At 49.1% G+C, this 13,748-nt stretch overlaps 2 protein-coding genes across 2 annotated transcripts; one reads left to right on the forward strand and one right to left on the reverse strand.

Annotated features, from left to right (window-relative positions):
• Positions 1–104: 104 nt before the first annotated feature.
• Positions 105–3,443, reverse strand: dnai2b (dynein, axonemal, intermediate chain 2b). The gene is made up of 12 exons (XM_029514759.1): positions 3,261–3,443; positions 2,858–3,019; positions 2,292–2,413; positions 2,073–2,215; positions 1,886–1,999; positions 1,665–1,804; positions 1,432–1,554; positions 975–1,198; positions 768–903; positions 542–688; positions 244–433; positions 105–148 (listed from the first exon to the last, which is right to left on the reverse strand). Exons 1-12 carry the CDS (start codon positions 3,441–3,443, stop codon positions 105–107), a joined length of 1,728 nt encoding a protein of 575 aa, XP_029370619.1.
• A 987-nt stretch (positions 3,444–4,430) lies between these two features.
• LOC115051362 (zinc finger protein 236-like) lies at positions 4,431–13,395 on the forward strand. The gene is made up of 5 exons (XM_029514760.1): positions 4,431–4,888; positions 5,618–6,788; positions 8,969–9,255; positions 10,757–10,921; positions 11,446–13,395. The coding sequence occupies exons 1-5, from the start codon at positions 4,582–4,584 to the stop codon at positions 13,059–13,061; spliced, it is 3,546 nt and encodes a 1,181-aa protein (XP_029370620.1). The 5' UTR covers positions 4,431–4,581; the 3' UTR covers positions 13,062–13,395.
• The last annotated feature ends 353 nt before the right edge of the window (positions 13,396–13,748 follow it).

Consider the following 13,748-nt stretch of genomic DNA (forward strand, 5'->3'; position numbering starts at 1 on the left):
AAGTATGTATTCAAATTGTTTTAAACCAGCACCTTAAGGACTGCATCCAATTTCATTGTATATGTGCAATAACAATAAAGACATTCTAATTCTAAATCATATTTTTATTCACCACGTGCTTCGTTCTTCACTTCTGATGGACTCCAACCTGTAACACAACATCACAACAGGGTCAAAACAACAATTGAAGTTGTCTTGATATGTATGTGTGAGTGTGTATGTGTTGTAGAGACAGACACACACCTTGTTGTGAGTCCACAGTGCTGTAGAAGTGTGTCTGAGCTGACAGGAGGAGCTGGTGTGGGGAATCCTCCCCCTCGTCCTTCCCGCCCTCCCCCTCCCTGCTCTGCTCTGATCGACTTCTCTCCCTCAGTCTTTCTTCTCTCTGACGAGTCTCCAGGATCTTCTCCCTCTTCGTCTCCCGCTCCAACATCTGGACAAACACACACACAAGTTCCAGACTCAGCTCGTGATCCTGATCCGGATTATTTAACTCTGTTGTTAGCTAACTTTGTTCATGAAGTCAAATCATGACTCTTACAGCGGCCAGCAGACTCTTCTCATTTTTCTGCTGAGTCCACAATCCGGGGCAAATCTCCAGCAGTGTGGCCCCGCCCTGCTGAGACCCGCACGCCACCAGTCGCCCGTTGTCCTGGAGACGAAGGCTGTACAGAGCCTCATTGCACACCTGGGGACAATCACACACGACACAATCATCAAGAATACAACTTTGTTAACAGCACCATGTGTGGGGGTCGTCAGAGCACCTTGAGACTGAGGGTGGGATCGTTCTGTTTGAACAGGATGTCCCAGACGTCCAACACGCCGTCCATCTTTACAGTGAAGAAGACGGAGGGTCTGGTTGGACTCCAGCAGGCGTCCATCAGATATGACATCTGGTACCTGAGGAAACAAACCCAGGGCTGAAAACCCAGACTGACCCAGAGTCGGACTGAGCAGAGGTTTAGTCCTACCTGGTCCACATGATGGAGGACTCCTTAACGTCCTCAGACCAGATCCTCGCAGTCCAGTCTCCCACAGTCAGGAAGTTTTTCGGGAAGAAGGGGTTCCTCTGCAGAGCATACACCGGCCCGTGGTGGCCATCATACGTACACACCATCTTCTCGGCTGCCGTCTTGGCTTTCCTGTTACAGGAGACGACTACACCCTGCTCCGTCCCCACCAGGAACTTGGTTGGCTGCAGACACAGAGGTCGAAGGCCATCTTAAAACCACCTTCTTTAATGTGACGAGTTTGACTTCTTCCCTCTTTTGATCTGTCTCTGTTTCAAGTGCAGAACCAGCCACAGAGTCTCAGTGTGATCGAGGACCACTTTTTAGACCACAATCCGCTTCAGTCTGGATCAGAATGTAGTGTAGTTATCCTGAAACGTGGTGTTTCCTGGGCTCCTGCTGGGTCAACTGGACTTACCATGGTGGGCTCAAACTCCAGAGAAACAGCTCCCAGAGCTCGATCCAGGTTCCCCTCTTTGCCTGGATCCAGAACCAGACAGTCTGTGGGCTCACTCAGCTTCCGGACATCCCACCACAGAACCTGGAGGACAGAGACCAGAGCTTTTACTGTCTAAACACATGGCTGAGAATTGTGTCACAGGTTTAAAGAAGACATGGTCCCTGTTCTGGGTAGTCCAACTAGGTTTTCACCTGTCCATCAGTGGAGGCAGAGAATACATCAGTCCCGGTCTTGGACTGGAGCCAGATGATCTTGTAGACTGGATCTCTGTGACTCTGTTCCACAGAAGAAAACTCCACCGGCCGGCTGCCTCTCCGGGTGTCCCAGTACACTGGAAAAAAACAAAATCCTGTTTAGAGACCCTCATCACAGACAAGAAATCCCCCCTGAGTGGGTCTGGACCAGGACCTACCAATCTGCCCGTTGTAGCTGCCTCCCACCAGAGTGTGGGGGTCTTTGGGGTTATAGTCCAGACAGATGAGGGCTGAAACCGGTTTCAGGGCCATCTCTGGTCTGTTGGGGTTTTCTGGAAAATGGAACAGGTCTGTCAGAGAACTGGACCCTGCTGGTCTTAGATCCAGGGTTGTCTCACCACCCACCCACATCCCAGATGTAGGAGTCCAGACTCATGTCTCTAGATGTCCTCTGGAACTCCAGGCAGGAATAGGCGGCCGCCAGCTTCCTGCCGCCATCAGGATGCCACGACAGACCGGAGATGGTCCGCTTCACCTCATTAGGATCCCTGCACACATAAGAGGATTGATCAGGAGCTGATCGATCAGGAGCTGATCCGTAATGTGTTTTGCGATCAGCTGCACCTGAACACGTTGATGGTCTTGGCGGATGGTGGCTCTGGAGTTTGCGCTGCCTCCTCCTCCGCCTCAAAGTGGTCCTGGTAAATGTCCACGGCTCTGTTCTCTCTAATGCAGTGCTCCATGACCTAGCCCACATGATGACATCACACAGCTAGGGGCGTGGCAAAAGGTTGTCTCCACATTGAGAAGACCAGAACTCACCAGGACTGAACCAATTAGTGGTCTTATGTGGTCTGTAGCTGTCTATAGTGGTCTGATGTGGTCTGTAGTTGTCTATAGTGGTCTGATGTGGTCTGTAGTCGTCTATAGTGGTCTGATGTGGTCTGTAGTCGTCTATAGTGGTCTGATGTGGTCTGTAGTCGTCTATAGTGGTCTGATGTGGTCTGTAGTCGTCTATAGTGGTCTGTAGTGGTCTGTAGTGGTCTGATAGGGTCTGTAGTGGTCTATAGTGGTTGATAGTGGTCTGAGGTGGTCTGATGTGGTTTATAGTGGTCTATAGCGGTCTATAGTGGTCTTACGTGGTCTGTAGTGGTCTATAGTGGTCTGATGCAGACTCAAGTGGCTCTTACGCTGCCCAACTGCGGGATGCTGTTGAGGTAGCTCTCGTCTTTCTCCACCTTCTTCCTGAAGCGGATGGTCTGTTCCATCTCCTGGGGGTTCACGTCTTTTGGCCACCCCCCCTCCTCATGGTTGATCCCACAGCTGTCAGACTCAAAGCGCTCAGTGTTCACCTGGACGGACAAACGAGTCACATGACCTGAGTTCACCTGGACACAGCTGAGGATCAGGACTGAGACAGAGACAGGTGATGTTCTGACTGAATAGGTCTGCTAGCAGGTTAGTTAGTGGTATTGAATAGACTTGTTTGAAAACTTGTTAGCTGCTGAGTTGGCGGACTACAGGGAGAGGTACAAGGCTGTGACGTTCCTCAGACACGTGACGCTGTAAAGGACTGAGAGCAGTAAGTCCCACCTGGTGCTCCGACTTGTCCCTGGAGGCCTGGACCGCCTGGTCTCTGGGGCTCTTCTGGATCAGGTGCAGACCCAGACTCGGGTCCGGGTGCAGGTCCACCAGCAGCTCGGCAGGCCGGTCCGAGAACAAACTCTGGCGGCCGAACTCACCGCGGAGCTTCGTGTAAACGTGAACGATCTCCATCTTAAGTACCGCTGTCTCATAGCAACGCGGCATTGCGGGAAGTTTACAATATCCTAGCAACGGCGGACTTTAAAAAACTTTATTGGCACCAGATGAACAGTGACAGTGGCGTTAAATGAACAGTTCGAACAATAAACAGTTCTCATTCATTATTATTTATCTTCACCGGCTGAAAAGTAAATATGTCCTTGGAGACTTTAGTGTCGAGCTGGGAAAGAAAAATATATTTATCTGAATGAAACGTCCTAAAGCCAGAGAAGACATTAATCCATCGTCATTCACTCAGGTGGATTCTGATGATCTCTGCAGGAACTGTGGCTTCATTCAACATCTGAAGAAGTTATATATGTTATATATGTTGAGACCTTAGTGTCATTCATTTTTCTTTTTTGTCGATATTGTTTATTTGTTTACAGCTGTATCAACACTGATTGGCAGCTGTACGTTTGAATTCTATATTGAATGTCTGGATTTCATTTTAAAACAATAATGAACACAGAGCTTTAGAGGCTAATGTTAGCACATTAAAAATCAATAGTGTGTTGTCCTTTCTGAAACACATTTGTTCATGTTCATGTTCAAAATAAACATGTCACATGGTCACACAAAGTTCAGAGGTCAAAAGTCAAGAGTGATTTAATGATTCAATGTGTTTCAAATATTTCCTCATCAATAATAACAATAACATGAATACAAAAGACATACAATTCAAACTGGTGTAAAACAATTTGATAAAAACAGATGGTCTGATGTTAAAATGTACAGAAGTTCATTCAGGAGTTTATTCCTAAAATACACTGACTCAGTCTCAGTCCCTCAGACCATCAGACCTTCAGACCTAGTCCCAGTCCCTCAGCCCCTCAGCCTCTCAGACCTTCAGATCCTCAGTCCCTCAGACCCAGTCCCAGTCCCAGTCCCTCAGCCCCTCAGCCCCTCAGCCTCTCAGACCCTCAGACCCAGTCCCAGTCTCATCCCCTCCGACCCTCAGACCCAGTCCGGTTCCTGTCTTTCCCCTCCGGGGCAGCAGAGGTCGCTGCTCGCTCCGTCGCTTCGCTCTCCTCTGAGCGAACAGCGGTCGAAGCGGAACTCGGTGTGTCTGTTTACCTCCGCTGCGTCTCTTTGTTCGCTCGAAGCTCAAATGGCGCAGAAAAGGAGGGAGATGTGCGCCGTGCAGCTGCTGCGGGTGTCGGTCCATGAGCGGATCAGCGCCGCCGCCGAAGACTTTCTGCTGCAGCTGGAGAAAAGACCAGAACCGGCTCCGGTCCCGGCGCTGAGAGCGCTGCTCACCGAGCGGCTAACGGCGGCGGCGGAGGAGATCGTCGGTCTGTTGGAGGAAACCGTGGCGGAGTACGAAGACCGAGCGGAGCGGTCAGAGAGGGAGATCTGCAGGCAGAGGAAGCTGCTCGATGCCGTGCTGAAGCCCGAAGTCCGGCTGCACAGAGCAGGTCAGTCCCCTCTCTGGACCGGGCCCGCATGCTAATGTCAGTTAGCATGAGCGGCTAACAGGAAGCTGAACTGAGACAGACTGGTGAAAACGTCTGAAACACAAAACAAAGTCGGTTACCAGGCAACAGACGGTACTCCCGTCAGTCTGAGCCAGCAAAGCCTCATGGGAGCTGTAGTCTCTGACTCGGCTGAATGTTTCCACTCACCTGGAAATCTGATCAGGTGTCCGACGTTTCACTGCCGCCGTCGCAGGTGAAATGGCGTCATGTGACTCATCTGAGCTTCATCCGGTGTTTGGGTTGAACCAGATCCAAATCAGGGCTGGACCCGGGTCACTACCTCACCTGAAACTCTGGATGAACGTCAAGCTTCAACAAGACCAGAGTCATGCAGCAGTTCAGTTAGGGATCATGGGAGTTGTAGTCTTCTCCTGCTCTGGTTCCTTTGGAGTCAGATTTGACCCCCCCCCCGGGACATCACTGTATCTGACACCCAGACCTGGATTTGGGTTGTGGTCGTAAGTGGCTGTTGTTCTTTTCTTAGAGAATCAGAGCTCACTTATTCCCCTGAGCTGATATTTAGTCTTGGACCCCCACGAATAAACCTGATAGCTCTGGTTCTTGGCTCAGTGTGACCTGGATTAGGAACAGGATCAGGTCTCTGTGTCAGAACCAGGTCTGTGTCTGCGCGGGTTTCACACATCATTAACTCGTGTGTCTGTGTGTCAGTGTGTCCTGCAGATGTTCAGCAGCAGTCGGTGAGGACAGAGCAGGTCTCCCTTGATCATCAGAAGTGCAACTCCAGTCTGGACCTGGACCGGACCCAGGATCGGTTTACCACATACATCAAAGAAGAAAAGGAGGAGGTCTGGACCAGTCAGGAGGAACAGCAGCTTCAGGGACTGGAGGAGACTGAGATCCCCAAGTCCGCATTCAGTCCTGTCCCTGTGAAGACTGAGGATGATGATGATGATGATGATGATGATGAAGATGAAGAGGAGCCTCAGTCCTCACAGTCTCATCAGGGTCAGAACGAGGAGACCAGAGACGCTGGACCAGGACCAAAGGATGATCCAGATCCACACAGACACTTAGAACCAGTAAGTGAAGATAATTCTCCAGTCTCCACAGAGACTGACGACAGTGACTGTGACTGGACTCGGTCCAGCAGGACTCGGCCGGGACTGGAGCCGGCGGGAAACAGCGATGTTGATGGAATGTCACTGATGAAAGAGAGACCGTTCCCTTGTTCCTACTGTGGGAAAAGGTTCAGTCTGAAGGGAAACCTGAATAGACACATTAGAGATCACACGGGGGAGAGACCATTCCCCTGCACTGGCTGTGACAAGTCCTTCAAAGACAGCGGCTCTCTGACAGCACACATGAGGTGTCACACCGGCGAGCAGCCATACAGCTGCCTGTTCTGTGGGAAGAATTTCAGTGGACGGGGCAACATGACCCGACACATGAGGATCCACACAGGAGAGAAACCCTTCAGCTGCTCTGTGTGCAACAAGAGTTTCCACGTCAAGGAGCACCTGAACAGACACATGAAGTACCACACAGGAGAGAAACCCTTCAGCTGCTCTGTCTGTGGGAAAGGCTGTGCTCAGAAAACAGACCTGAAGAAACACATGAGAGTCCACACGGGAGAGAAACCCTTTAGCTGCCCCTTCTGTGGGAAGTGCTGTGCTGAAAAGGGAGACTTGACCAAACACATGAGAGTGCACACAGGAGAGAAACCATTCAGCTGCACCATCTGTGGGAAAAGCTGTGCCCAGAAGGGGAGTCTGAAGATTCACATGAGAATCCACACGGGAGAGAAACCGTTCAGCTGCTCTGTCTGCGGCAAATGTTTCACTGTGACTGGACACTTGAAGAGACACATGAAGCTGCATGCTACTGACGGTCTGGTGACCCAGTCTGAGGACCATCAGGTGACCAAGTCAACAGACACTTTGTCAGGCAAAGAAAAAGAAAAAATGTTGAGTACATTGTGATGTTTCCTGCCTCAGCAAGAGGTCCCAGTTCATCCTCAGATCTCACTGGTTCAGTTTCCACAGACTTGGGGCTTGGATGATTAATTAGTCTGATAGAGAACAGTGAGAAGCAATAAGGAGGCAAGGCACATCTGAGTTACGGTGTCTGACCTGACCACAACACAAACTAATCCTGGTCCAGTGTTTTTGTGTGTTTGTGACAGCCATGACACCAAATAGGCCAGAGTCATGTGACCGAACGCCAAAGTGTGCCAGAAAGTCTCGGTTTCCTCTGTTCCGAATAGATTCACAATAAATAATTTGATCTGTTAAAAAATGTTAAATAAAAGTGTTCAATCAAAACACCACAGACGTGGTCCATAAGTGGACCTCCTGATTCAGATTTGTTAAAGTTTATCTTCCTGATCTTCAACTATAAGTCAAACAGAGCCTGAAGGAGAAAGATCAGGTCTTTTGGGAGTAGAACACTCAATGGGTCTCTGGAGGTTTCACATCATGATTGTGTTATTAGAACTGTTTAATTTACAAAAAGTTATCAAACAAAAATAAACATAGATGATGTGATGAAGATAATACTGTAATGTGGTAAAATTTGACCCTGTGGTCTCAGGGGTCAGAGTTCAGGTAGAAAGAAACACGTTAAAACAGACAAAATTCCTCAGTCCCTCAGACCTTCAGTCTCAGCCCCTCAGACCCTCAGACCCAGTCCCAGACCCTCAGACCCTAAGACCCAGTCCCAGTCCCTCAGCCCCTCAGCCCCTCAGCCCCTCAGCCTCTCAGACCCTCAGACCCAGTCCGGTTCCTGTCTTTCCCCTCCGGGGCAGCAGAGGTCGCTGCTCGCTCCGTCGCTTCGCTCTCCTCTGAGCGAACAGCGGTCGAAGCGGAACTCGGTGTGTCTGTTTACCTCCGCTGCGTCTCTTTGTTCGCTCGAAGCTCAAATGGCGCAGAAAAGGAGGGAGATGTGCGCCGTGCAGCTGCTGCGGGTGTCGGTCCATGAGCGGATCAGCGCCGCCGCCGAAGACTTTCTGCTGCAGCTGGAGAAAAGACCAGAACCGGCTCCGGTCCCGGCGCTGAGAGCGCTGCTCACCGAGCGGCTAACGGCGGCGGCGGAGGAGATCGTCGGTCTGTTGGAGGAAACCGTGGCGGAGTACGAAGACCGAGCGGAGCGGTCAGAGAGGGAGATCTGCCGGCAGAGGAAGCTGCTCGATGCCGTGCTGAAGCCCGAAGTCCGGCTGCACAGAGCAGGTCAGTTTCTGTTTCAGGCCGTGGTTAAGCTAATGCGGCTAACTGACGGCTTACAACTCGATTCTGCCCTCTCACCACTGGACCGCTGATCCAAATTAGTCTGATTAGTACCTGACATAAAATACTAGTTAACTACAAACAGAACTTAAGAAACTAGTTAACTGGTTTGTGTATGAAACTCAAACCTGTCTGATGGTCTCACATGATGTCTGTCTCTGTCTGCAGAGGTCCAGCAGCTGTTTGTGACTAAAGAGGACCAGGACCCAAATCCCCCACACATCAAAGAGGAAGAAGACGAGGTCTGGACCAATCATGAGGAAGATCAGATCCAGGGGCTAGAGGAGGCTGAAGTCACCACGTTCACATTTAGTCCTGTCACTGTGAAGACTGAGGACGAGGATGATGAAGAGGAGCTTCAGTTCTCACAGGCTCATCAGGGTCAGACTGAGACCAGAGACTCTGAAGGGAGACCAGTACCACAGGGGGACTCAGGTCAAGTTCTTGGTCACAAAGCTTCAAAGTTGTTTGTTGCTGAGATTGAGGTCAGCTGTGAGGACTGGGAGGAGACAAGTGAGCCAGAGAAGCAACTTCAATGCCCTAAGTGTGGGAAAATCTTTGCAACTGCTGCAATTTTGGGGGTTCACATGAAAACTCACACAGGAGAGAAACTGTTCCACTGCACCTTTTGTGGGAGAAGCGTTGGTCCGTCAGGGAACCTGACAGATCAGATGCATGCCCCTTTAGAGGAGAAGCGCTTCCTGTACTGTGCCTGTGGAAAAAGGTTTGCGTGGCGTGATGGTAGCAAGTCGTCTCAGCTGCATCGCACTCTGGATGGTGGAATGAAACTGTTCGGCTGTTCAGTGTGTATGAAGTTTTTCTCGAGCAGCAGCTCGATACGGAAACACCTGAGGATTCACACTGGAGAAAAACCGTTCGACTGCTCCGTGTGTGGGAAAAGGTTCACAGAGAAGGGAAACCTGGTTTCCCACATGGCCTGCCACACAGGAGAGAAACGCTTCAGCTGCAATGGCTGCAACAGGAAGTTCATTTGGCGATCTGTGTTTAAGAAGCACAAATGTGTCAAAGACACACAAGAGTCGGTAGCTGAGACCAGGACTAAGGGTGAGGATTGTGCTGGATCAGGAATAAGAACAGACTTGGGTCATTCAGAACCAGGTCCTGAATTCCAAGACTATGTACCCCGGTGAGGTGAAGGAAAGTGAGACGACCAAGACCAGGGGACCTGAGTCTGGCCCCACGGTACAGCAGCTCTGTGTGTGAGAAAAGGTTTGTGGTGAAGTAAAGTATGAAGGAGGAAGGAGAAATCCTACAGCTTCCTAATGTGCGAATAGTAGTTCTGATCCAAATGGGGTGGCAGAAAAATCCAGAGGCAGGTCTATCAGAGTCTATCAGAGACTCTGCTCCAGTGAGCACCTGAGGCAGGAAAAGGGGGCTCATGAAGACCAGATCCAGCTTGGGTGTTCAGTGTGAGTCAGCTTCCAGGGGTGATGGGGAGAACTGTGGAGGATCCAAGTCCAAGAACAATAGCGCTGAAATCAGAGCTGATGAGGTGACAGTGCTGCAGGCAGTTGTGAGTGCAGTGAAAGGCTGGTGGAGAAGGCAACCTGAAGATGTACATGAGAACGCACACTGGAGGGAAACTCTTCAGCTGCTCCTTCTGTGGCAAAGGCTTGAGTCCAACAGGAAACCTGACAGACTGGGAAGGTGAAACAGTTCTTTTGCTGAATCTATGACAAAATGTTCGTGGGGTGTTAAAACTCTGACTCATTGCACCTCTGTCAGAGACGGGGGGGGGGGGGGGGGGGGTGTCTTTTCATCTTATAGCAACATAGAGACACCACACAACCGTCCTCAGCGTTAATGATGTAGTCTTCACTCTCTGATCACGATCAGGCTCTGATCCTGAGGTCTGAGGGAACTGAGCCTGTTTCTGTACCTTGTGATTCTGTTTCAGTCAATAAAGTTTATTCTGCACCTGCTTTGACTTGTTGATTTGTCAACACACGCAACACACTGACATTAACACACCGACATCAACACATTGTGTCTCCATGAGATGTCTCCACAGAAAGTGAACTGTGACTGCAGGAGATGGTTCCCGCCTACAAAAGGCCGTTCCTGATGTCAGTGATGACGCCATAGACCAGAATCCTGGTTCAGAAACGGGCCTCGGGGCTCCTCGCCTTCAGAACTGGAGCTCCTGGACATAATCTTGACAAGTCAGCTCTGTTCTCTGAGGTCAAAGTTCATTTTGCTCTGAGACTTTTACTGTGGGAAAGCAGACAGGATGCTGATGTCACAGATTACATGGTGTCTGATGAGACTGTGACTTCTGACCTCAGAGGAGTCAGGTTAATTCTGGGTTTGATACCCTTCTCTTTTAGTCCAGGTCCTGTTAACAGAAATCCTCAGATCCAGTTCACTCAGAACTGACGCAGCTTAATTTGTCACATTTTACACCCATTGATTTGTTTATTCAGTTATGATAAAGTCGGTAGATTTACAATCTTATGGCTGCTTTAACATTTCAGTGACGAAAATTTTATCATCAGCTTTCTATTTTTATAAAGGAGGATTTTATTGTGAAACTCGTTCCCGGAAGTGTGTCGGACGGAGCGTCGAACGTCGTTACCGGAGACCGAAGACCGGATAAGAGTTCAACCGAGAAACAAAACGAACCGGTTCGTTCGTTTCGAGCCGGCGATGGAGCGACGTCATCAACCGGTGGAGGCGTTTTTTCAACCGGAAATGAATGTGGAAGGAGAAGGTTTGTTCTTTTGTAGCGCGGGAAACTGCTCTGCTAATGTTGCTAAGCTAAAGTTAGCGTCACTTGTCACACTGACGAATTGAAGTCCCACACGACAGTTGTGTGTCTGTTGTGTGGGACTCCAGTCAGATCTCAGAGCTGGTTCATATCTGGACTGGTGAAACTTAAAGGAAGTCCAAATTGTGTGTCTTAGATCTTGGCATGATTTACGGCTCCTGTGACGTCATGTGACACTGTGACGTAACAAAGGACAGTTACTGGACTGCAGGGGGCTTTTAATTTGAAATTATGTGGCGCTAGCTAGCCACACTTTGTGTGAGGATGATGATGGTCCAGGTCTGTGGGCTGAGGTTTCAGTCTCAGATCGATGACCAGCAAGACGTTTTGTTTGGACTTTGATGCAGCAGGTCCATAAAGAGTCGAACAGTCGATCAGATTTTATTTCCATTTTTTTCCAAACTAATCGTGTCTGCGATCAGCTGATCATGTGACGATGACATAATGTTTGTTTTTCTCTGCTTAAGTCTTGCCTTCAGATATTCGGACTGTGATTGTTGGTGAAGATGAACATCGGGAGTGGACCTCAGGTCTGGAGCAGGACCAGGACCAGGACCAGGATCAGGATCCACTCCTTCCACGCATCAAAGAGGAGGAGGAGGAGTTCTTGACCAGTCAGGAAGAAGAGCAGCTTCAGGGACTGGAGGAGACTGATGTCCCCAAGTCCACATTCAGTCCTGTCCCTGTGAAGACTGAGGATGATGATGATGAGGAGCTTCAGTCGTCACAGTCTCATCAGGGACATATTGAGACCAGAAACTCTGGGGCAGCACTAGGACCAGACAGATCCCTAGAACCAGGTCCTGATGTTCAGGATTCAGACTCATCAGATACTGAAATCAGTGATGGGGACTGGGAGGACCCTGGTGAGTTGGATTCTGGTCTAAAGTCTCTGAACAACAACCAAGTCCCTGATTTTCCCCATTCCGCCATCGAGCGCTCCTTCAGCTGCTCTGAGTGCGGCCAACGATTTGGCCGCAAACCGCACCTAAATGCGCACATGAGGATCCACACGGGAGAGAAACCCTTCAGCTGCTCCTTCTGCGGGAAAAGATTCTCTCAGAAGGGAAACTCCATCAGTCATATGAGGCTCCACACAGGAGAGAAACCCTTCAGCTGCTCTGTCTGCGAAAAACGTTTCAGGTACAGTGGAGACGTCAGTCGACACATGAGGATCCACATGGGAAAGAACAAAACCAAACATACCAACCACAGCCTTGACTCAGGACCAGAACCGCCCAGGAACCTGAACCCGGATCAGTACTTGGCACTTCTTACTGATGACAGAAACACAGAATCTGAGGCTGAACCCAGTGAACCTCATTCTGAGATAAAAGCAGAGAGGCGTGATGATGTCAGAGGTAACAGTGGCGATAAAGAGTCGTTCAGCTGTTCTGAATGCGGGAGGATGTTCTGTCGTAAAGATCACCTGATGAGCCACATGAGAACACACACAGGAGAGAAGCCATTCAGCTGTTCTATTTGTCACAAACGTTTCAGTTGCAGTGGGAATATATTAGCTCACATGAGGATTCACACAGGAGAAAAACCATTCGAATGTTCCTTTTGTGGCAAAAGCTTTAGCCAGAAAGGAACATTACAGCTTCATATAAGAATTCACACCGGGGAGAAACCATTCAGCTGCCCCTTCTGTGGCAAACGATTTGCCCATAAGAGACGCATGACCCTGCACATGTCGGTCCACACTGAGGAGAAACGCTTCAGCTGCACAGCGTGCGACAAAAGGTTCACCTGGTATACACAACTAAAGACGCACAAGTGTGTGGGCGAGTCATCACAGCTACGTCAGAGTCAAACAGAGAAAAGGGTTCCTGCCAAAGAGTCATTCAGTTGTTCTGAATGTGGGAAACAGTTCAGTCTGAAGGGGAACCTGAAGACCCACATGAGGATACACACTGGAGAGAAACCATTCAGCTGCTTCATCTGTGGTAAAAGTTTCAAACAGAACGTTCATCTGACAGAGCACATGACCATCCACACAGGTCAGAAACTCTACCAGTGTAACATCTGTGGGAAAGGCTTCAACAAGAAGCTACTTATCAAAAAACACGCATGTGTTTAATCCTCAGGTCACAGACTCACAAAAACCGGGACCTGAAATAGGTTCATGATGACCTGTTTAATTTTTCACAAGTGAATGTTTCATGTTGAAAATCAAAGCAATGAAGTATTCCACTGTCACAACAAACTTTTTAACCGGTCTTGCTTCTGGACTCTGAACCTACAGATTTTGTATTGGTACTGACTGTCAAAGTAAAAGGCCTATAAATGTGAGTGGACATGGTTCATGTCAGATCAGGTTCTGGATAATGTCATAGAACCCAGGAACCGAATCATCCTGGATTTCAGGTACATTATGAGCCCAACACTTTATTGTGTAATAAATCAGTTATGAGACCAAAAGTATCCTGGCGTGTCTGTTCTTTGTTTTCACATTAACACGATCAGTTCATTAAAAGCTGATTATTGATCTTTATTATCATCTTCATCTAATCATTTAAATTAATAATGAGTAAAATTAGGAATCAGGTCACATGAGGACTGTCAGTGATAAAGATGAAGGCAGGTGACCCTGAACCTGGTCCAGTTCTCAGCTGGGGTCACCTGAAGTTTTGTTTTCTGTCTTCATAAGTAATTGATGATGACTGACAGTTTATTTATGTGGTGGACGCTCTGGGGAACAACTCATAACAGCTGGTTCATACAGATGTGACTCTGGGAGTTGAACCCTGTCAGATCCAGCAGCTGG

This window comes from Echeneis naucrates, chromosome 11, assembly GCF_900963305.1.
Source record: "Echeneis naucrates chromosome 11, fEcheNa1.1, whole genome shotgun sequence".
In the NCBI taxonomy this organism is placed as follows: Eukaryota; Metazoa; Chordata; class Actinopteri; order Carangiformes; family Echeneidae; genus Echeneis; species Echeneis naucrates.

Coding starts and splice junctions, on each gene's coding strand:
- dnai2b (XM_029514759.1), bottom strand. CDS start 3,443: ATGGAGATCGTTCACGTTTACACGAAGCTCCGCGGTGAGTTCGGCCGC. Junction 1,805..1,885: donor CAGCTACAACGGGCAGATTG/GTAGGTCCTGGT, acceptor GTTTTTTTCCAG/TGTACTGGGACACCCGGAGA. Junction 1,555..1,664: donor CTGCCTCCACTGATGGACAG/GTGAAAACCTAG, acceptor TCTGTCCTCCAG/GTTCTGTGGTGGGATGTCCG.
- LOC115051362 (XM_029514760.1), top strand. CDS start 4,582: ATGGCGCAGAAAAGGAGGGAGATGTGCGCCGTGCAGCTGCTGCGGGTG. Junction 4,889..5,617: donor AGTCCGGCTGCACAGAGCAG/GTCAGTCCCCTC, acceptor TCTGTGTGTCAG/TGTGTCCTGCAGATGTTCAG. Junction 10,922..11,445: donor AATGAATGTGGAAGGAGAAG/GTTTGTTCTTTT, acceptor TCTCTGCTTAAG/TCTTGCCTTCAGATATTCGG.